General features: G+C 41.0%; 1 protein-coding gene across 1 annotated transcript in view; it reads right to left on the bottom strand.

The window, feature by feature from the left end:
* Window positions 1–3,910: 3,910 nt before the first annotated feature.
* Window positions 3,911–25,023, bottom strand: part of samd8b (sterile alpha motif domain containing 8b) — a 39,372-nt gene continuing 18,259 nt past the window's right edge. Inside the window, exons 3-6 of the mRNA XM_080215693.1 lie at window positions 17,919–18,014; window positions 14,684–14,801; window positions 13,403–13,553; window positions 3,911–8,914 (exon numbers count right to left, since the gene is read on the bottom strand). Of these exons, the coding sequence (XP_080071819.1) occupies window positions 8,610–8,914; window positions 13,403–13,553; window positions 14,684–14,801; window positions 17,919–18,014 (670 nt within the window). The 3' untranslated portion in view covers window positions 3,911–8,609. The remainder of the gene's footprint in view (window positions 8,915–13,402; window positions 13,554–14,683; window positions 14,802–17,918; window positions 18,015–25,023) is intronic.

The following is a 25,023-nucleotide window of genomic DNA, read 5'->3' as shown; positions in this document are numbered from 1 at the left end:
CTCTTGGACCAAACTGATTTCTGGTTGGAATCTAATACAAAGCATTAATCCAACATTATCTTTCTTTTGCAGGAACAAGATTCTATGCTTATAAAATTAGTTATTCACCATCCAAGATGCTGTTAGTAATTAAATGTTAAACACTCAAAAACTCACACACTGCAAACATTATGATCCTCGTGCAGATTCCATTGATGTAAGCTGCCACACGCTGCAGAGTAGGATATCACCAAAAACAACATCCAGACATCGACATTTATCTCCATTTCTGCAGACATTGGGTGGTCGGTCTTATCCTGTAAACAGAGGTGCTGATAGCCTCCTTATTATTACAGAAAAAAAGGAACAAATTTCAGAGAAGCAATCCCTAAAGCAGCAGTTAAACTTGTGACAGGCATCGGGAATTCTGTTGGATTTAGTGGATAAATCTACAATGCTATTTATTACGCATTTAGAGGGACATTCTTTTCCATAGGGCCGTTCATACTGTACTAGACCCTGAACTTGAGGTCACAAACTCATTCTGCATTGGATCAGTTAAGTGAAAGACAACAGTTAACTCACTAATTAGGTCAAGATGCAAACCTGCCACAGATTTGAAAAGTTTGTGCCAATCCTTTATTGTTAAAGCTTAAAGATAGATCCATGTGTGGAACAGATCTATGTCACCCATTTAGATCACAATTCTCATTCCTGATCATTTTCCAGATGTTAATGTCCTAAATTGGTTCCCAAACCAGCAATGTTTCATTTTTAAAATTCTTATCCTTGTGTTCAAATTCCTCCATGTTCTTCCCCTTTCTCCAGGCCTACAACCCTCAGAGGGCTTAGAGTTCTTCCATTCTTTTGTACATCCCCAAATGTCCATACCCCACCATTGGCAACTGACCCTTCAGCTTCCCAGGGTCCAAACTCTAGAATTCCTTCTGCAAACCACTTCACCTCTCTGTCCTCCTTAAAACCTGCGATCAAGCTTTTGCTCATTTGTCCCAACACCCCGAGACTGTGTTCATTGTGGCCGGAGCCTTCAAATCAGGCCAAGCTCAAGAGCATATTACCAAGTTACCACCAACAGTCTCCCGTTCCGCCAAAGGCCCAAATATCCTAGACTACTGCTACACAAATATCAAACATGTCAACCGCTCTATCACCTGCCCACACGTTGGCAAATCAGACCACAAGGCTGTGCTCCTGCTCCTGGCTTACTAGCAAAAACTGAAGCAGGAGAATCCATCAAAAAAGTAGTACAATGATGATCTGAGGAATCAGATGATCTCCTACAGGACTGCTTAGAGTCAGTGGACAAGTAGTGTTTAAAAACTCTGTGATAGGCCTGAACGAGTATGCCACTACAATAGCTGACTTCATTAGTAAGTTTGTAGAAAAATGCGCGCCAAAGAAGCAAATCCCCGTTCTTCCCAACTGGAAACCATGGATGAGCAGGGATATCCATTGCTTAAGTCTTGGTAATAATCATTATCAGATCCTACAGTGCAGAAGGAGGCTATTCGGCCCATCAAGTCAGCACCGACCACAATCGCAAGCAGGCCCTATCCCCATAACCCCATGCATTTACCCTAGCTAGTCCCCCTGACACTAAAGGGCAATTTATAGCATGTCCAAACCACCTAACCCACACATCTTTGGACTGTGGGAGGAAACGGAGCACCTGGAGGAAACTCATGCAGACACAGGGAGAATGTGCAGACTCCACACAGACAGAGACCCAAGCTGGGAATCGAACCTCGGTCTCTGGAACTGAGGCAACAGTGTTAACCACTGTGCTGCCCACTGTGACATTCAAATCAGGCGACTCTGACCTATACAAGAAAGCCAGATACAATCTAAGGCGATCCATCAAAGATGCCAAAGAAAGTACTGGATCAAGCTAGAGTCCCAGACTAGCCACATGGATACCCACCGACTATGACAAGGTCTGCAAGACATAACAGGCTACAAGATGAAGGCATGTAAAATTGCCAGCTCCAATGTACCCTTTGCTGATGAGCTCAATGCATTCTACGTCCATTTTGAGCAAGAGATCAGCGAGAGCACGCCCTCCACCCTGGAAACCTTAGATGAACTGTATCTGAGGTCACCACTGCAGATGTCAGTGCAGCTATCTCGAAGATCAACGCACGGAAAGTGACTGGCCCGGATGGGGTATCCGGACGAGCACTCAGATCCTGCACGGATCAGTCGGCAGGGGTATTCGCCGACATCTTCAACTTCTCTTTATAACATTGTCCCTATCTGCTTCAAGATGACGACCATCATCCCAATACCAAAGAAAAGCCAAGCAGCATGCCTTAATGACTATCTTGCAATGGCACTGACATCCATCATTATGAAGTGCTTCAAAAGGTTAGTCATGGCACAAATCAATTCCACCTCCCAGATCGCCTGGATCCACTACAGTTCGCCTATTGCTGCAACAGGTCCACAGCAGACGCCATTTCCCTGGCCCTGCACTCAACCTTGGAACACCTACATAACAAGAACACCTATGTCAGACTCTTATTGACTACAGCTCAGCCTTCACTACTATTCAAATGAAACTCGTCCCCGAATTCCTTGGCCTGGGCCTCGGCTCTTCCCTCTGCGACTGGATCCTGAACTTCCTAATCCACAGACAATTAGTAAAGATAGGCAACATTTCATTCTCAACACTGGTGCCCCACAAGGCTGAGTTCTCAGCCACCTCTATACTTCTTATACACCTATTACGATGGCCAACTTCCTGTCCAACTCAATTTTCAAATTTACTGATGACACCAGTAAGTCAGATCTCAAACGATGACAAGACAGAGTACAGGAATGAGATAGGTGAACTGATGCGACAACAATAATCTCTCTCACAAGGTCAGAAAAAAAGTCGTCATCAACTTCAGGAAGCATAGTGGAGAACATGCCCCTGTCTACATCAACAGGAATTAAGTAGAAACGGTCGAGAGCTTCACATTTTTAGGTGTCCAAATCACCAACCTGTCCTGGTCCCCCAAAGCCGACGCTATAGTTAAGAAAGCCCACCAATGTCTCTACTTTGTCAGAAGACTAAGGAAATTCGGCATGTCAGCTATGACTCTCTCCAACTTTTACAGATGCAACATAGAAAACATTCTTTCTGGTTGTATCAGAGTTTGGTATGGCTCCTGCTCTGACAAAGACTGCAAGGAACTCCAAAAACCCATCCATCACGCAAAGCAGCCTTCCATCCATTGACTGTCTACACTTCCCATTTCCTCAGCAAAGCAACCAACATAATTAAGGACCGCACGCATCCTGGATATTCTCTCTTCCACCTTCTTCCTTCGGGAAAAAGATACAGAAGTCTGAGATATGACTCAACAACAGCTTTTTCCCTGCTGCTGTCAGACTTTTGAATGGACTTGCTTGCATTAAGTTGATCTTTCTCTACACCCTAGCTATGACTGTAACACTACCTTCTGCACTCTCGTTTCCTTCTCTACGAACAGTATGCCTTGTCTGTCTAGTGCACAATAAACAATACTTTTCACTGCATACCAATACATGTGATAATAATAAATCAAATCAAATCAAATCAACACCTTGGAACAAGGATTTAAGTAGAGCAGTACGGAATGATATTTTATCTTTGAACTTCATCAAGACTATTTTCAAAAGACATGAAATTTCATTTGCCATTATGGTAAAGGGAAAATTGAGCCAAGCAACGTCTCCAGCTAGATTTTCTGTCCATTATTTGAATAGATGGGTGACATATTCATAATGGAGAACCAGATGCTGAAGTGTCAAGAGTATGTTCCAGTCTTAACCATCATCACATACTGGAACATAACTATTGGTGATATTCTTCCAGCTGTGTCTAATTAGGACAGGAGAGAGGAGGCAAGTGAGACAAAACAAAACATTGGTAACAAGTATCGAACAGATTTATTTAGAAGTTGTACACAAAAAACATTCTGGACTTTGTACTGAATGCTATCAACTAAAGGCACCATTGTAAAGATGGAATTACACTGAGCTAAAGTACAGAAATCTGAAAACATTACTGTTTTACCTAGTTCACTTTATTCATTTTAATAGGACAAATAATACAAATGTAAACATTAAATACCTCTCATCCAAACTCATTAAATAACATTAATACTGAATAGCATTTAAACCCAAAACAAAACAGCCCATTAACAGTTCTTTTAATTTTAGTGTTTCATTTTAGATATATGCAGAGATAGTTTATAAAAACAAAACTAGTTGGGTGCATGTGTGAAAATAACGTACTGATAGCCCTGTTTCTTTTCTGATGTTGTTGTTGGTTTGAATAAAACACTTGTGCGTTGCACAAGATCCAAGGGCAGCTATATGTGTCTAAATTTAGAAATTTCTGATTGAGTGTTTATTTCAAAAACCTACAATCCTCTAAGACTAGTTTAGTGCCATGCAAGCAGGCCCCCCTTTCCACACTGCCTCAAGTAACTGACTGTGCCCTCACAGCAAAAAGTTCAGATTCACTCAGGTCAGCTACTATGTGCAGTTTTTGCTTTACAAAAGTATAAATGGCTTTTATTCTCCTGCACTGGCTTGTTTTCTTTGCTTCAGAACCTCTCGGGTTCGACTATCCCTCTTTCCAAAGTGGCCTCAACAATGGCTGAATCAATTCCTTTTTCAAACAACTGGTACAATATCACCATTATGTGCGAAATGACATTGCAAAGATGACACCACATTCAGGAGCATGGAGGGAGAGGGGATTGAGAGGAGATACAATAAATTAGAAGTTCACCCAAGTGTTAAAAATTGTAATACAATATTCGTTATTTTGGAATAATTAATATCATGCCAAAGCTTTCCCATTCAGAGATAACAGATCTTGTTCTCCATGGCAATTACTAATACTAGACTTTGCTCTGCAAGGGTATCGTGGTGTCAGTTGGCAGGAAATTGTAACTATTTTGCAATAAAATCAGTGTGACACAGAAACTGGTTTATTCTTGCCTTTCCTAGCTGCATTGATACTAGATAAGGAAAACTCACCTATTTAGTTCCTCCATTGTGCTCCTGGAAGTGTAAAGTTTTAGTAAGCTGGCCCATCGTTGGAACTGGCTGATGCCATGGATTCAAGCACTCTCAACTCCCCACTGCCCACCCCACCCAATGGGAGGATGGCCAACAGACACTAATCAGAATTGGCCCATGCCACACGCAGCTCAAACATCCAACTCAAGACGATCATTGGGAAAGGCTTCGAAACACGTTATCAGTTCACAATATGGAAAACGGTAGATCATGTAAGACAGGAGGAAAAATATTAAGAGTAAAAGTGATGCATGTTATAGCACTGTAATAATATCAGAGTCCCAGCAAACTAATGAACGGCTCTTGCATTCCATCAGAACCTAAAGAAATGCACACATGTAAAAGGTCACATAATTCCCAGGTGATACCCTTAGAACAAACCACCACCCCTCAGTGATTTTCTATGAAACAACAGGATGCAGATAATCTGCGGAAGAGTCCCTGTCTTCAATGTCTCTTTGATTCCTGTGGCATTAACTTTAATTGCATTTCATGAGGAACCAAGGGGACAGGCATTGAAGGGTTATACACACGCAAAAATATCAACCCTAATAAATTCTCAAAGATAAATTAAGATGGAGTGAGAAAACAGCTTATCTCTGGTTGCAAATTTGCTGAATTATTGGACAATTAATTGGGCCACATTCTCTGTTCTCTAACTCTTACAATCCAACTGTTGTACGTGCCTGAGAAACTATTGCACACTGTTAGTGCTGATACAATGGCACAAAAGTTAACTTTCACCCATTACCATCCAGTGATATTGGGTGCGTCTGCAAATTGGCAGGGTTCCACTCGTGCACTGTACAAACTGCTATAGTTCTTTCACAATCTAACCTAATTTATTGCCATTTCGCAAGGGATGATTACTTAATCATTGCACCAACTAGCCTGATGAGACAAGGAAACAGCAATAAGTTGAATTTTTTGGATAAAAGTGGTTAATCAAATAAAGTAACCTTAATGGCAGAATTAGTACGAACAATGCAGGACAGAACAGCTACACACTTCTCAAAAGTGGCGATTATTTTGGTTACTGTCCGCAACTCTGCTTTGAAAGTGAAATTAAACTGCAGAATAGGGGTGGTATTATACTTGCAACGTCACTCAAGAACTGCAGAAAAGCTCACCATTTTGCAACAAATGGGAAGAAAAGGGTTTGTATTCTTGTAATGCCACTGAGACATTCATTTAGGAATTTAAATAGGAAACAGGAACAACTGACCCATGAACTAACATTCAATATCGAAAATATTTAGTAGGGTTTTATGGACGACTACAGGTAAATGTTGTTAGTTTAACTATGTGATAACACAACCAGTTAAGAATGTGCCTTATAAAGTCTGTTGCCATTAAGAATTTTAAAATTTTAAGTTTTCAAGTGCATGCATAAACACTCTCATTGGTAAATGTCATTTCATCATTCTAAAGTTAAAATTCTGTAAGCTCTGCTACAAAGACTTGTAATGCATACAATTCAGGGAATGAACATTAAAGCTGAGCAGAAATTGAATTTTGTATCATTAAACAGCTATCAGTAGAAATGAAATGTAAACAATCATTGACAGAACCAGCTATGAGCATGGTACAGTCACTTCTTTCAGATCCAGTGCTGTAGGTGGTTTCTATCTACACAAGACCGATGCAGTCAATCGCAAATGCAGTGAAATGCTTTGCTTCCCAGTTTAATACCTAGACAATTGACGTATGCTACAGATAAACACAGCCAAATCGAAATGTGCTGAGGCTGTTTAGTACAATGGCAACACATCTACATTAAACCAGGTAGTGGTACAATTTAGAGAACGAATATTTGATTTGCAGCATACTTTTGAGTAGCAAACTAAAAGTGGTGGGTGTTGCCAGTTGTGTCAACTAACCCCGGATAAGTCCTCTACATGAAGGTATAAATTTGAACATTTCAAACTAATTTGTTTTCCAATTATCAGCATCATAGGACATACACCTGCATCAAAAAAATTCTAAAAATGATAAAACAACCTAACAAATCAATGTCAGTCTTGTGTTCTAACCTGCAAATGCAATAGCAAACCTGCCCACATTTGTCCAAATTGTTTTCTGACAAATAAATTGAGTATTCGCACTGAAATATAGTGAAATTCTTACGTTATACCATATAGTCAAAATGTATATGTTGATAATGGCCAATTGAAGAAAATTAAAACTGTAGCTTTATGTAGCTGTTAAAATATTTAATTTCTTTTTAGAACAGTAATACATGTGTGGTGTTTTATTACTGCAAAGGTACTACTTCACCAAAGCTGACAAACCCAGGCAAAATGAACTAAAGCTTGCAAGTCAACAGGTAAAAAGTGCTTATGATAGGTGGCTAAAAGATTATTACTATCACAACACCTCCTACATTACAGGAAGAAGTCTACCTACTAGCAGTGTTTTCTTGCATCTTAACCTTACAGTATCAATGCTAAATGCCAGCTAAAAGAACTACCAAGTTATTTTAGGAATTGTGCCTAATTTACATTTAGATAATTCAAATAGACATTAATTGCAAATTGTATATTCTAATAAACTCTACTGATTTGTGTAAACAGGTTACAAGTGGATCTCTGAGTTCTTTAGTCTACAAGTGCATTGAGAGTGTTTATTTCCAAGAATCACTATTAATACTGCATGGAAAAGAATTGAGGTCTGTGAAGCGATTAAGTGAAGTTGTAGCTAACCACTGAACACCTCAAAACAAAAATAATTAAGACTAATATTAGGTATACCCTCCAAAGGGACAGTACTGGAAAACATTTTTATTGCTTCAAGAACAGATACTTTCGAGTAATTTTTGGTTAAATACCTATGTGGTAATCAGGGGAATACCAGTAATGCAATATAACAACGATGTTTTCCATTGGCTTTTTAAGATTTTTTTCAGATTTCCTGTGACTAGCACTGTTTGCTGCAAGTGCAAAAGCACACCTTCCCAAAACAAAACTGCATGGAAAACACTGCAAAAACAGGGATCTGTTTCTTTTTTAAGCCAACATTATTAAGAAACCTACCATTAGGAAAAATCCTTTCAAAGGTCTCAAATGTTCTGAACAACCCCAGCGACTCACTGATTTTCAAAAAAAACATGGTGTTAACTTTTCTCTCAAGGACAGCAAGGCAGGTTTTAAATTTAGTAATGTTAATTTGCATTGGTTGCTACTGCTTTCTCATCACCACTACCCACGACTCACTGTCTCACAGCCCATCAGGTCCAGGTACATCGCTGGGTGAAATGCCTGTCTGTTCAAAATGTGCACACTGTATAAGGCCACCAACTGAAGTAAGGTTCCCCAAATTAAGACAATTTGACTCATTTTTGGGGGGTGGAGGGGAACAAAAGGAGCACATTTCCGATTTAATGGACAAATCAAACTAACCATCAACTGTATGTCAAAGTCTCCTTCCCTTTCATGTTTGCATCTGGCTTGACGCAAGCCATTGTACTAGTCTTGGATATAAAACCAACTATTGTTCCATTAGTCATTTCCTTGTTCAACAACAGAAAATAACTCATTAGTGTAGATGGCTATTTATCCAATTAATGCTTTCAATAACCTTGGTCTGGAAAGTGGCCAACTATATTCATTTGGTACAGGGCCGTTGACATTGCATTCAAAGAATGAAAACATTGGGAACCAAATCCGCGCCCTTCGGCTTTGCTGATATGCTCGTGTGTTGGCTAGTGTGTGGTAGTACAAAAAGAGTCTTGTGGTGATATAAAATGCGATGAAGACATCAATTGAATAATGTTCATGTGCAGCGAGGATGAAGAAGATCCCGAACAGGTTCAACACCCAAGACAAGGTGTGCAAGAAGTTCCAGCTCCTTGGTGTGTCTAATTGAGAGTTGAAAAAAAAGGAAATATTAAGCATCATGTTTAATTTTTCACTTCAGCCCAGTTACCATAAGCAAACATATCCTCAAATGCAATACTGATTTTGAGCAATCACTTCACAGCCTGTAATAAACTATAATCTGCTTTAATCTTCAGATTAAACTTTACCTTGAGCTCCTCCAAGTACCTTTCCCTAAGAGGACTGGTGTATGACTATGTTTGACAAAGTACTATAGTGGTTTCCCATTGTCTTTTGCACTTTCTCCCTCTCCCCACTGCCTGCCATCAGGGTTTAAGGGCTGGCTATAAGCACACTTTTGGTGGCCATCAAACCCCTGAAGTGGGACATGAACCTGGGGCTCCTGGCCCAGAGGTAAGGATGCTACCCACAAGACTTCCCAAACTTTACTGACACACAATCAGACAGCACTTAATGATTCACCCCTTGTACCTGTACTGGATCTTTGAAATCAATTAAATCACTCTTTTACCTGCAATTTGCATCTGTACAACTCCCTTTTAAAGTGCTGTTATTGAACCAGCCTAACCAGGATTCATTCATCCTTTCCACTCATCCAGCACTTTGTGGAAGAATAAACAAATCAATATTTCAGGTGTGGACCTTTCAGAATATTTTGGCAAAGGGCCTGGCATCTGCCAGATGAATTTCACTACTCTCTATAGTAGCTGCCTGACCTGTTGAGTGCCCCCCAGCACTTCTGCTTGGTTTCTGATTACTAACTTCATCAAGACCCATGGCAGAAACTCACAACCTTGAATAGATAGCATCAACAAACCCAGCGACTACCAACAACAGCAACTATCCTCAGCAGTAGGTTTGATTTTTCATTACACTAGAGGGCACTCTTATACCAGAACGTCTAGAGTCTAATGATGAAAAACCTTGCTCACCTATTGCTGTGCACACTGAATAAATATGGTGAAAAAGATCAGCACACAAAGTTGTTTGGCATTGTTAGATTTACAGAATCATAAATCAAAATGCTTTTTAAAATAATTTCACAATATTTTCAATAAGTTTCCTAAAGGTGTTACTCACTGTTGACATGAAATGGAAATGCCAATTCAAGAATAAATATAAGATACTCTGCACAGAATCCTATAGTGCAGCAGGAGGCCATTCAGCCCATCAAGTTTGCACTGACCACAATTCCCACCCAAGCCCTATCTCCATAACCCCATGCATTTACTCTAGCTGGTCTCCCTGACACTAAAGGGCATAGCACGGCCAATCCATCTAATCTGTACATCTTTGGAGTGTGGGAGGAAACCGGAGCACCCGAACCCGTGCAGACACGGGGAGAACGTGCAAACTCCACACAGACAGTGACCCAAACTGGGAATCAAATCTGGGTTCCTGGGCTGTGATGCAGCAGTGCTAACCACTGTACCATATGCACTTATACAGCAATTTCTACATCACTGCACTCTCCATGCTATAACATAATTCTAGATTCAGATCCTGATTTTACACCAGAGGACTGAGACGTGAGATGACAGTTCTTTCCCAAGCTCATACCGATTGAGTTTGGCAACACTTAAAATATAATTTCAGTGTAATGTTACACTCAGGTTTTGACATGTGTTCATTACATGCCCTGCCCTACATTCTGAGCCACTGGCTTCACTAACGGGTGTTAAGTTGAACAGATCCTTAATGGGATACAGCCCACTCTGTGGTCATGCCCAAGCTGAATTTCTGCCCCTTCAAGCTTTTCTATAAGCAAACTGATGTTCAGCAGTTTGAAGATTAATGGAGAGTTCATCAAATTGCACAGGTTAAATAATTTTAAGTTGAAAGAAAATAAACTTAAGTATATGGCAATTACACAGAATTTATAACACAGAAACAAGTCATTTTAGTACAACTGGTTTATGCTTCATGAACCTCCACCCACTCTACTTTATCTTACTACCCTAACAGCCTATCCTTCTAATCTTCTCTCCGATACCTACCAGGAACTTTACAAAGCTAGCTTAAATAGAATTTTAATTATGCAAAATAAATTAATTTGATGAGCATATAAATATACAATTGTATTTACTCAGGCAATGCCCTATATTGAAATACATGGTATGAAACAAAAAAAAAAGAGATGCCAGCGATGGACTGGGGTAAACACAGTAAGAAGTCTCATAACACCAGGATAAAGTCCAACAGGTTTATTTGGTAGCACAAGCCACTAGCTTTCAGAGTGGGAGTCCTGTTCACAAAAAGGCACATAAAAACACAAACTCAATTTACAAAATAATGATTGGAATGCGAGTCTTTACAGGTAACCAAGTCTTAAAGGTACAGGCAATGTGAGTGGAGAGAGGGTTAAGCACAGGTAAAAGAGATGTATATTGTCTCCAGCCAGGACAGTAAGTGAGATTTTGCAAGTCCAGGCAAGTCATGGGGGTTACAGATAGTGCGACATGAACCCAAGATCCCGGCCAAGGCCGTCCTCATGTGTGCAGACCAGGTCACCAGTCTCTGCTCAGCGAGTCTGCATTGCCGTGCTCGTGAAGGCCACCTTGGAGAACGCTTACCCGAAGATTAGAGGCCAAATGCCCGTGACCTCTGAAGTGTTTGCCAACAGGAAGAAAACGTTCTTGCCTGGTGATTGTCGAGCAGTGTTCATTCATCCGTTGTCGTAGAGTCTGCATGGTCTCCCCAATGTACCATGCCTCAAGACATCTTTTCCTGCGGCGTATCAGGTAGACAACGTTGGCCGAGTTGCAAGTGTATGTACTGTGTACCTGGTGGATGGTGTTCTCGCATTAGATGATGGTATCCGTGTCGATGATCCGGCATGTCTTGCAGAGGTTGCTGTGGCAGGGTTGTGGTGTCATGGTCACTGGTCTCCTGAAGGCTGGGTAATTTGCTGTGGACAATGGTCTGTTTGAGGTTGTGCGGTTGTTTGAAAACAAGAAGTGAGGGTGTGGGATGGCCTTGGCGAGAAATTCATCTTCATCAATGACATGTTGAAAGCTCCGGAGAAGATGGCGTAGCTTCTCCGCTCCAGGGAAGCACTGGACGAAGAAGGGTACTTTGTCCGCCATGTCCCATGTTTGTCTTCTAAGGGGGTTGGTGCGGTTTTTCACTGCGGCGCATCAGAACTGTCGATCGATGAGTCTAGCACCATATTGTGTTCTTAAGAGGGCATCTTTCAGTGTCTGGAGCAATCCTTCTCATCTGGGCAGATCCTGTATATACGGAGGGCTTGTCCTTAGAGAATGGCTTTTTTAATGTGTTTAGGGTGGAACCTGGAGAAGTGGAGCATCGTGAGGTTATCTGTGGGCTTGCGATACGTGAAGTGCTGAGGTGACCGTCCTTGATGGAGATATGTGTGTCCAAGAATGCAACCAATTCTGGAGAATAGTCCATGGTGAGTCTGATGGTGTATAGTACCAGTTGCACAGGATAGTACACGGCCTTCAACCAATGCCATACACTAGATACAGGATCTGCTCAGATGAAGAGGATCACAACAGACATTTCCAGACACTTTAACCTGTGCTTAATCCTTTCTCCATTCACATTGTCTGTACCTTTAAAACTTGATTTCCTGTAAAGACTCACATTCCAACCACTATTTTGTAAATTGAGTTTGTGTTTTTATATGCCCTGTTTGTGAATAGAACTCCCACTCACTTAATGAAGGGGCAGTGCTCCGAAAGCTAGTGACTTGTGCTACCAAATAAACCTATTGGACTTTAACCTGGTGTTGTGAGACTTCTTACAAAAAAAAGGAACAGGATTATTTTGAAAGTTGCAGAATAAAGCTTTTGAGGGCAATCTTACCGGCTCATATGCCAGTCGATTGGCTTGACGATCAGGAGGCGAAAAACCAGGTTCACACCCAGTTTCTTGCAATATTACCAGCCCTGTTCAGCCAGCGAGTCAGCCTGGGAAATCAGGGCACAAGCACAATAGTGTCCTCCAGCAGACTGCAGCCGGCTTCCTAGCATGAGTAGATTCTGTCTAGTCCCCCCTACTGGCGAGAATCACATTTATTTTCTCTATGTGCCATTAAGTCTGGGAGCTCGCCCAAAATGAGGGTGCGATTTCTCCTATTTTCACGGTCATTCAGAGTTTGTTTGGTAAGATCATCCCAAATGTCATATAGTTTAAAACCTAGCAGTTAGAGGCATGTTAAGTACAGTTCACAAGCTTTAGGGAATGTTTTATATCATTAAGAATGTACTTCATTCAACCATTGTACCAGGCCTTCTTGAGACTTAAGTAACATTTGACATTTACTAGAGTTGTAGAGTCACAGTAAATTAATTTTGTGGGTTTTCTCTCTCACTTAAAAAACAATACTCTTCACATAACTTGTTTCCAAGATCTTAGTCACCAATAGTTAGGAGTACACAATAGCTTGAGTCATTGCACTAGCATCACTGTTGGTAACAAATCATTGCCTTATTTTAAAATAAAGATCCTTGGCCTACTATGGTTAACAGCATTTTTATACTTACATTCTGTGACAAAGAAATTAAGCATGGTGATGACAACTGTGTGGCCACTGAACATATAGTCTCCACAAGTATGTACACCTGTTAGTGTCATTCCAAAACCACTCCAGATTGCAAGTGCCCTTTGAAACTTCGCCCACACATCCCCATACAGCTGAAAAAGAAAACATGCATTGTTAACCAAAGATCTCTGGTTAGTTCCACTACTTTTCTCAAGATATTGCAATCTCTGTAAAACTGCCTGAGTTTAGACAATGACTGTATCATTATGTTTTGCAGGGAGGGTGTCTGGACTACAATGACCCTTTGCAATGCTTTCAATATTAATTCCCACAGTGCCCCTTTTACTGGTATAATGGATTACTTTGTGTATTTACCACTTCCAAATGCATGAACCTCACCCTTCACATTCAGCTTTGCAAAGTGTGCAGAAGCATGATGTGCTCACTTTTAACATATAAGCTTCATACACCAAATCAAAACTTACACATTTATAGTCCGATATTTGTTTTATTAACAAGAAATTTTGCAAAAGACCTTTTTTTTAAATAAAGGTGTAAGGGGAAGCCGATGCAATTTTTGAGAAAACGGGCTGACAGAGCGGGAAAATCGAGAAGTAAAATATACTGTATAAACGTTTTGCAGGGGCAGGTGCTTAAAAAAAAAACAAGTATGAAATCAGTTGCTTGCGATCACAGTACCAGTAGTCATGGGTTGGGTATGATAAAGAAACGGCTACTACAAACCATAAAAAGGAGGAATAGGCGCCAAAGATAGAACAAGGGAAGAGAGATGTAGGAGGGTGAAGCTAGCTGAGCAGTTCACGATAAGGGAGCGTGGAAACCAAGGACAGAACTAGCTGAGCAGTTCACGATAAGGAAGCGCGGCGCGGGAGCCAATTAACAAGGGAAGGGAGATGTATGATAAACTGCATAGGCATATAAGGCAGAATCATGTATTGTGTGTGTGTGTACCTGCAAGATTGAATAAACTGACGTAGAATGACTCCGCCGTGTCTTTGATTTCAAGAGCAGGGGGGGGGAGGGAAGTGGGATCGGTGTCCCCAGAGGTGTCTCTTTGGATGGGCTCGACGGTTGAAACCTAACGGTGACAACTAAGCCGATCGAGTTCCCCCCCAAGGATTGAGTCAGTTGCTCGGGTGTAATCCATACAAACTGACTGGCCTCGGGTTGGGTACCTCCTACTTCTCACACAAAGGTAACTACTATGAGCCATCCTATTATACAATTAACTGTTTGGTCAGCACAGTTCACACACACTTACTTTTCCAGAACACTGTAGATGATGGCCAGGCACAGAGAGTGAGGTAACAAACATAGTAACACAGCGCAATAGGAACACTGTTCCCATCAGGCTACACATGCGGCGTAAAAGGATGGACCTGCAGTGTGGTGAAAAAAAAGCCAGAAATACAGTTAATAAGCAGTGCAATTCAGTCATAATTCTGATTAAATTACTCTTTATCACTGTATTCAAAACAGATTTACATTCTCCATTCCCCTCAGAAGACGAAAATTTTTAACAACACTGAATACTGTTGATCTCCCGCACACTGTACTTGAGCATCCAAACCTGAAGGGGCCCTTTAGAGAAAAACCTTTTGCAGGATATTTTTTAGAAACTTTTACAGACTTTCTTTTTATTATAAAGTTGTGCTTAAATGACAACAGCAAATTTTTAAAGATTGTCCGCTCCACAATTAAGGAAACCACAAAATAGTTTTTCTTTAAAACTTCATTATTTTCCCTCCTGCAGCAGTGCTTCTACCCGATTGACCCGAGAATAAGTTAGTATGTAACCACGACCCTGTCTATTCTATGAAAAGTAACATGGGTGTCAACCCGGGTGAAAATCTGCATTCAAATCTAACATCCATTCATCACTGCAGCACAGGCAAGATAACGAACTCCTGACTGCAGATGTGAACTCACTCAGGTGCGTATGTCAGAGCACCAGCAGCATAACAAAATAGAGGAGATGGTGGCGTAGAGATAACTGAGAGAATTTTACTGCCTCACCCACCCGAGGCTGTTAAGATCCCACCCGAGGCCAATAAAGAATGCCGTTCTATGAGCCTCACCAGCCCCGATTCTGGGATGGGCACACTGGTAACATTCCAGCCAATGTCACTGAACTAGTCATCCAGAGGCCAAGGCTAGTACTCTGGGGACATGAGTTGAAATCCCATCACAGCAGTTAGTGGAATTTAAATTCAATTAATTAATAAGTCTGGAATATAAAGCTAGTTTTAGTAATGGTGACCATGACATCAAACATCGATTATTGTTAAAAGCAAACCTGCCTGGTTCACTAATGTCCTTTAAGGAAGGAAATCTGCCACCCCTTATCTGGTCTGGCCTACATGATTCTTGGTTGACTCTTAACTGCTCAGTTGAAGGGTAATTAGGGATGAGTATTCAAATGTTGGCTTTGCTAGCGACACTCACGCCCCATGAAAGAATATACTGTTCCTCTATAGTTTGGAGTGAGTAGGCCACCTCATTTCAAAACATTTATTGCATTTGTAACAACTTTTTCTCTGAACTACAAAGTCTATTAAGTTTAAGAAACATTTTGAAACAATCAGGGTTTTGCTTTTGTTTGTCAATTTCTTTCGAGAAGAAGTGAAATGGATCTTCTTTCACTTTTGGTGCTATTACTGAATAGATACGGGGCACAGATTCCTTCTGCTGATCAAGTAACTTTCTCAAAACCAACTTAAAAGCATTTATTTTTCAATCCCTCTCACTAGTCAGTCTCAGGTTGTCAGAAAGAGCTTGATGCTGAATTCATCATCAGCAACACTGGACAAACTTGCTAACTGACAGAGTGACGAGCTCTTCATCCCTTAAGGTGGATCAAACCCAGATCCCACAGGTGAAAGCTCAGTGCTAAAATACACAGCCTGACTGCTGCGTTTTCCATTTATTGGATACTACATAACACTACATGGCTGACCGTCAGTACCGAAAATAAATTTCTAAGTAGGAGATAAAGAGAAACAGATAATTTAACACTCCTACAGCCTAAAGAATAGCTAGTAATTTCAGTGAAACATCACTTCCATTATGACATTGGTGGTGCTTTATATCAGACAGCCAGTGAATCAGGACAGCTGAGTATCAACATATGATGACATGTTTAATATCATTACAGCATAATATATGCTTCAAAACAGTGCATTAAATCTCACTACGGTATATTTCCGGAAGGATTTCATGTGAATTCAAGTCCAAAGTCTGCAAAAAAAAACACTGTGCATATTTTAGTTGGGATTTTATTATCTTACCTTGGAGGCTGCTGTCCCGTTCCCCCCACCCTCCCACTTGCTTCCCATGAATTCCTAAATAAGTAATTCTAGTATATGAGGGGTATAGAGGACAGGGTAAAGAGTAAGAAACATTCCCACTCAGAGCATCAAAAATTAGAGGACACAGATTCAAAATAATTGATAAGAGGAGCAGAAATGATGTGAGGAAAAGTATGAACCCAGAGGATGTTTGGAGTTTGGAACAAACTTCCTGAGAGAGTGGTGGTGGAAGCAGGTTTGATCGAGGTACTTAAAAGGAAATTGGATTGATGTCTGAAAAGAATGAACAAAATTACAATGGGAAGCCAGTGAACAATGATGACTCAAAGGGCCAAATGGCCTCCTGCACTGTAATGCTTCAGTGGTTGTGTGAAAGGTGTTCTGTGGCAGGCAAAAGGTTAGTTTTAAACAATTAGAAGTAAATACTGCATTAATTACAGTACTTTCAAAGATATTCAATTATCAGCCAAAACACTTGCTTCAAATTGTAATTTACTTTAAATATTTTAACTATATTAAAACACTAATTCTCCGTTGTGATTTTATACTTCACTTTCAAGAAGGTTTGGCTGTGGGTCCATTTGGAAAAAATCTGGATTTGAAATATTATCAGATGTTTTGCAAAGGAAGTTCATCTGTCCAAACTGAGCATGGATACTGCTGCACAGCTTCTGTGAAGAATGCTGCACCTAGCTTTGAAAAGGAACTTGGAAAAGTGGACACCAAGTTACAATCCGTAACTTGCACTTGTTAAAGAACACAATCCTAATGCAATAAATACTTCTTAAAAACATCCCCTTTCACCACTTGCAGGGTAGGTACAAGGATTAGCAAACTAAATTATAACAGGAATTTCTGGGAATGGGGTGCAAGGCTCCATTTGCAGCCCAATATACCTTGGTTGCTTCTTTTAACAAACAAAATGGGTTGCTTCCCAGAGGATTGCATCTGAGTCTCTCTCAGCAATAGAACACCCATTTACAAATTTTATACATTTCAATTCAGCACATGCATTAAGTATGGCTTCCAGAATGGAAACTCTCTCACTCCCTCTTCTCATTTCCCAGTTTATTCCTTTGTCCAGCTCCAATATGTCTGCATTAAAAATCAAGGCTTCAACATTTAAGTTGAAAAGCCTGCTCATTTTTTTTCTTTCAGAAACACAATGTCAGAGACCCTAAAACCTACCTGTGCTTATGAAGCAGCAGCAGTAATAGCCAAATAGTGCAGAGCACAACGCCACAGACTTCAGCCATTGCGAAAGCCCAGGGTATTCTAGGGACACTGGCAACAAAAACAGCACAATATATAATTAGATATCTGAGAATAATTTGATTTGGATAAGTAGGATTTTGTTTTATTCTGATATTTCTTCTTTGCAATTTATAAACTAGGTTGCAAACTGAGGCTTTACCATCACAAGTGTTAAAAGTGTAAAGTCTATTACAAATATAAAGGGCGTGCTGTACACAATCCTCCTCCATTTTTCCATCTGTACAGAATTTCAAAGCAAGTTCATTTCAGAACATAACGCCATTATTTCAAATAGGTGTTTCAATTCAATAGGAATACAATTGGGAGCAGAAGCTAGAGGAAGAAGCAGCAAAAGAGGAAATCAGGGATTGCTTCCACAGGCTTATCTAACATACAGCCTTCTCAGAGTCATGATGAACACACATATTTGAATTTAGGCCACTGTTCATAGGATCCTATAGTGCAGAAGGTGGCCATTTGGCCCATTGAGTCTGCTCCAACCACAATCCCACCCAGGCTCTATCCACATAAACCCTACTTGTCCATTTACCCTAGCTAGTCCCCCTGACACCAAGGGTAATCTAGCATGGCCAATCCACCTAACCCATACATCTTTGGACTGTGGGAGGAAACCGGAGCACCCAGAGGAAACCCACGCAGACACAGGGAGAATATGCAAACACCACACAGACAGTGACCCAAGGCCAGGTCCCTGGTGCTGTGAGGCAACAGTGCTAACCACTGTGCTACAATGTTAGAGTGAGATAAATAAAACCAGCAGTAGCCATATTGTAGGGCTGTGCTGTGTCCATTCTAGCTATGGTGATAGATGACATGCCTCAAGACATGTTGATGTTGTAAGTGACTGATAATTATACTCACTTGGTAGACATGTACAACACAACAAAGAAAGCATCCCTTCAATTCATGAATTCTGTTTTCTGCAACTTGACAAAAAAATTGTCCCTTACATCATATGCAAACCAGATGTCCCAGGCAAACAAGCAGCATAAAATGGAACTACTGTTCATGAAAACAAAGCTTCTAACTCAAAATGAGCCAATACAAGGAAGTCACAAGTGCACATCAGCTCAGAAAGTTGACAGCACGACAAACAGTAAAATTAACTTTGAAAAATATTTTTCAGCTGCAAAAAGGCTACAATAGAGTGTTACTAAACTTGAAGCTCGCAAGACGTATTATTTGTAAATAAGAGACTCTACTGGGCTGAGTTGTAAGCAGCGTACAATAACATCATGAAAGAGCTACAGTTGCGATGTTCACATCAAGACATCAGAATTTTCACCCGTAACAATGTTCAACAGCAGTATTTACACTGGTTCCAGGTAAAGCAATGTCTCCATTTTAAAATTTGCATCCACGTGTTAAAGTTCCTCCATCTCAATAAGCTCTTGCACCAATGCTAGCCCCTGGTGCAATGGCCACTTGCTTCAATCTATTATTGGTGGTCATGTTGTCAACCACTCAGACCCTCAACTCTGGAATTACCCCCCTAAACCTCTCCACCTTTTTTACTTCCTTTCATATGTACCTTAAAATCTACCTCTTTGGCTAAACTGCTGGTCATCTGTCTAAACATTTCCTTCTTTTGATTTTGTGACAATATGATTTGGATTACATTCTACCCAAGACCGCAAGGAACTATAAAAGGTCGTGAATGGAGCCCAGTCCATCACACAAACCAGCCTCCCATCCAGTGACTCTGCAAAGCAGCCAGCATAATTAAGGACCCCATGTACCCCAGACATTCATTCTTTCAGCTTCTTCCATTGGGAAAAAGATACAAAAATATGACATCGTGTACCAACCAACTCAAGAACAGCTTCCTCTCTGCAGCTGTCAAGACTTTTGAATGGACCTACCTTGCATTAAGTCGATCTTTCTGGACACACTGACAATGAATGTAACACTACATTCTGCATTCTTTACTTTCCTTCTCTATGAGCAGTATTCTTTGTCTGTATAGCATGCAAGAAACAATACTTTTCACTGTATGTTAATACATGTGACAATAATTAATCAAATTTTGGGAAGTGCCTTTTTGCCATAAAGGTGCTATACAAATGCACACAGTTGTTCCTTTGTTTAGGTCACTGTCTGTGTGGACTTGCATGTTCTCCCTGTGTCTGCGTGTGTTTCCTCCCACAATCCAAACATGTGCGGGTTAAATGGATTGGCCACACTAAGTTTGCCCTTAGTGTCAGAGGGGATTAGCTGGGGTAGACGGGTGGGGCCTGAGTGGGGTTGTGGTCGGTGTAGACCCAATAGGCCGAGTGGCCTCCTTCTGCACTGTAGGATTTTATGATTCTCATATGTGGAGCAACAGAAATTCTGAGCCAACAGCCTAGACAGTTGAAAGCGCAGCCACTAAGGTTGGCTCAAAAGGACTAATTGAAAGAAGCAGATTCAGAGGGTCAGAGTTCTGAGGATTGTAGGAAAGGTTATAGAGAAAAGGTTATGAGTGGTCACATGGCACAGCTAGGACTAAGACTAATGATAGATTAGTTAAAGTTAATTTATTCGTGCCACAAGTAAGGCTTACATTAACACTGCAATGAAGTTACTGTGAAAATCCCCTAGTCGCCAAAGTCTGGCACCTGTTCGTATACACAGAGAACTTAGCATGGCCAATCCACCTAACCAGCATGTCTTTCAGAATGTGAGGGAAAACTGCAGCACCCAGAGGGAATCCACACAGATACGGGGAGAATGTGCAGACTCTATATAGAACAGTGACCCAAACCAGGAATCGAACCCAGCTCCCTGGCGCTGTGAGGCAGCACTGCTAATCACTGTGCCACCATGCCACCCATGAGAAAGGTGAAAACTAGTATTCATGGTCTAATGGAATCTGGTCATTTATTGTCCAGCCAATCAACAATCTGCTAATCAGTGTCATAAAGTGTTTTTACAAAGGAGACTTAAGTAAATTTAACAAACTTGTGCTTCGCACCATCGATTTCAGTACAGTGCAAACAGACCTCCGCTTTAGCGAGAAATGTTGCAACTTCAGATTTTCATTGTAGTTGCAGGAAACTACATCTACTGATGTAAGAAGGGGATCTCTGAATGCATTAATCACAAACTAGATATAAACACCTTCAGGATAATGCTATGATTTCTGATCAGTGGTTTATAGTCCAGTTGATAGCAAAGATACCCTTTCTTAAAATTTCAGTTGACAGTGCAATTAGAATCAAAAATTTGATTTGAGCATCCCGAGGAAACCCACACAGACACAGGGAGAATGTGCAAACTCCACACAGACAATGACCTCAGCTGGGAATCAAACCCGGGTCCCTGGAACTGTGAGGCAGCAATGCTAACCACTGTACCACTGCCACCTTTGCCAGCACTGTTTAAAAAGAAGTATTCCCCACAGAATCTTGAACAGTAACTGGCCAGAATGTAGAGGACCACTGTTGGACTGAGGGGAAATCTTATTCTAATAGCCAAACCCTGCTCTGAATTTCGTTTTTACTATGTTTTTATTCATCCTCTATGTAATCACCTCCCATCCCTAAAACAGCATATATAGAAAATCAATGTTTTGGATATGGATAGCACTTTTCTTGGTCACATGTGTAGATGACTGAGGCACTAATCTCATTATTGTGAACCATTAAAATAGTAAACAAATGTATTCATGAATGCTAATAAAGCATTAGTACATGAATATTCAAGCTTTCAAGACCTACGGGTCTCCTGCCGTTTAGGGATCTTGGGCGTAACTGCCCAGGTTCCTATAAGGTATGTTCCCTTTACGGAAGCTACTTAGCGTTGCAATAATTTTACAATTCAAGGATGCAAACTGTGTCCCAACAGCACAAAGTCGATTTTGGGGTACCATTCACTTAGAAACTGGAACATGGCTACACTTCAGAGGTAAGTTGTTCCAGCTAACTCACTCATTGAAAGCTATTGGAAATGAAAATGTAATCAAATAGCTTCTGTTTTATCAAAATCCAGGCAAGGTACACTATGTACTTCAGTGATCTGGAATTTAGTGTCAATCCAATATTAAACTTAAAGTACAAGTAGGAATGACGGCTCCTGACTCATCAGATTTCGTTAAGTGGATTTAGGAGCAAATTGCATTGACTTCACGTGACTACTATGCAACCACATGTCGGACCTCAAATTAACATTGGCTGTTTCTTGAATCTTCCATTAACTAACATCCTGAATAATGATCCACACATACATGTATAGAACCTCAAAGAATGACTGTGCTGCCGACGTTGCTGTGCAATGAGTGTGCTTGGTTAAAACCTGTGCATAAAGCATAATAGAACCCAAAGAATAGTATTAAATGATTGATTTTAGTGCTGAATGGCCACCATTCTGTTCAATGTTAGAAATGCAATGGTCGCAATCTTACCAGCTCCCAGCTCTGGTCAAACAGCGTGGCTAGCCAGGAAGATAGCATGTGAGGCCAAAAGTCCCAGTAGTGCGCAAGAGTGGCTTCTTATTGAATGGAGGGCTGAATGGCCTCCTTCTGCTCCTATTTTGTATATCGTATGTCTTATAAAATAAGAGGATGAGAGGAAGTCTGTTCGCTTTTCACTTTGTGAATTCCAGTCTGCTGCCTGATGGTACAAATAGAACTCCAAACTGTCTCCCCAATTTATTTTTAATATCAGTACAAAAAGGAGCCAAGTTATCACTCTACATTATTAATGTATGACCAGAATATTCTTTGTTGGCAGTGAGAGATATTTTTCTTCTGTCAATGAATTTCAGAGTGCCGATAATGAAAATTGAACGTGTCTGGGGAAACATTATAAGTGAAGCAGCCACTAGCTTCTGTAGCATGGATGACAGAGTAGTGACAGAGTAGAAATCCTTTAAAAGTTAATTCAGAAAAGGAGATACAGTTCTATATATACTGATTGGCATCCATACATGTTAAAAGCTGCACAAGAATTCAGATGGTCTTACAAGTGCTCAAATGGAATTTAATGTTGGCAAGTGTGAGGTGGTCCACTTTGGTAGGAAGAATGGTAGGAAGGACTATTACTTACGGGGCGAAAAACTGCAGCAGGCGACGGTGCAGAGGGACCTCGGGGTCCTTGTGCATGAGTCGCAAAAACCCAGCTTGCAGGTGCAGCAGGTGGTCAGGAAGGCGAATGGGATGCTGGCCTTCATAGCGAGGGGGATTGAATATAAAAGTAGGGAGGTCTTGCTGCAGCTGTATAGGGCATTGGTGAGGCCGCAGCTGGAGTACTGTGTGCAGTTTTGGGCGCCGCACCTGCGCAAGGATATTTTGGCCCTGGAGGGAGTGCAGAGGAGGTTTACTAGGCTGATACCGGAGTTGAGGGGATTGAGCTATGAGGAGAGGCTGAATAAACTAGGCTTGTACTCGTTAGAGTTTAGAAGAATGAGGGGAGATCTCATTGAGACGTATAAGATGATGAATGGGATGGATAGGATAGAGGTGGAGAGACTCTTCCCGCTCAAAAAAGACAGTAGGACTAGGGGGCACAGCCTCAAGATAAAGGGGAGGCGGTTTAGAACGGAGTTGAGGAGGAACTTCTTCACTCAAAGGGTGGTGAATCTCTGGAATTCTCTGCCCGTTGAAGTGGTGGAGGCTGCCTCGCTAAATATTTTTAAGAAGCGGGTTGATGGGTTCTCGATAAGAGAGGGGATTAAGGGTTATGGGGAGAGGGCGGGAATGTGGAACTGAGCCACGACAGATCAGCCATGATCTTATTGAATGGCAGGGCAGGCTCGAAGGGCTAGATGGCCTACTCCTGCTCCTATTTCTTATGTTCTTATGTTCAGACAGTGAAGCAGAGGGTGAAGAGAAATGACAGAAGTGATAAAGAAAAGAACAGATGCTCGGTGTGAATGAAGTGGCTTGCAGCCAACTCATTCCTTTTAAAATATACTATCATGATGTTTGCAAACACAACAGCCCATTTATGCCCAGCAAAGAAGATTGAGGTAAATGACCAGTTAATCTGGTTTTCTGATGCTCACCGAGGGATAAATATTGTCCAGGACACAAAAAGAGTCCTCCTGATCTTTGAAAAGCACCATTAGATCTTTCACTTCCGTCTAGACTCTGATTAATGCTCTAATCCTTTAGGAGTAGTCCAACAGTGAGCACATTGCAGTGACTGTAATTGAACTCAATAACCAAATGCACAATGAAATGCAGCAACTATTTATTGAAAGAAAAATTTGAAGCAGTCTCCATATCACAATGTGTCTGTTGGCACCGTCACAATTTATCTGCCTGTTGTATCTTGCTTTACAATGATTCAAAACAGTCACATAACTTAAGAGAACAGGTCATAACTTCCGTGGAGGGGATTACCACTCTCCTCCGAGTTACTCATCCTGAAATGCGGACACAATCTTCTCGCCTGACCTTCCAATCTGGGCAGGGTGAGAAAGATGCAGTCAAGTGGTTTCCTGAGGCCTTCTATCAAGTGCAGCTGAGTTACAGGCAATGAAAAGGAAGCCGTCATATTTACAGCATTAGCAGTAAGAAGGCAGCTGGCAGTGGGATTGGGTCACCTGGGAGTTAGGAGTAGTTTTAATTCTTCCTATTGTTTTTGGATAACCAATATTGTAAAACAGTCAGAAGCTTTCATCCGGCATTAGCAATTCAAATCAGCATGATTCCCATGACAGGACAAGTGCCCTACAGAAATCCCGGGCAATTGCCAAGTATTTCTTACCTGCAATCTTCCAACGAGGTCCACCAACACATCTTTGGGTGACTACCCCAGTACAATACCCTGCCTCTCAGAAATTATGGGCCAATGTCCATTTGCCTTCGAATACAAATCAGTATAAAATAGTTCCTGCAGTACTGAGTGCAGGGGCTCAACCCAAAGGGATCTTAAATTCAAAGTTTAATTTGCCAGTCCTCATTTAGGGTGTGTCCACGAATGTGCATTGTTGTAATTTTAAAAAGTGAAATATTTTCGAGTAGACGAAAGAGGTTTGATTCCCATAGCACTAGAAAATCTCCAGTATGGTTTGATTAGAGTGGGAGCAAGCAGAG

The sequence above is a fragment of the Carcharhinus amblyrhynchos genome, chromosome 31, assembly GCF_965287045.1.
Source record: "Carcharhinus amblyrhynchos chromosome 31, sCarAmb.v2.hapA, whole genome shotgun sequence".
In the NCBI taxonomy this organism is placed as follows: Eukaryota; Metazoa; Chordata; class Chondrichthyes; order Carcharhiniformes; family Carcharhinidae; genus Carcharhinus; species Carcharhinus amblyrhynchos.
The sequence above is the reverse complement of the archived record's forward strand: the minus strand, read 5'-3'. Positions and strand labels throughout refer to the sequence as shown.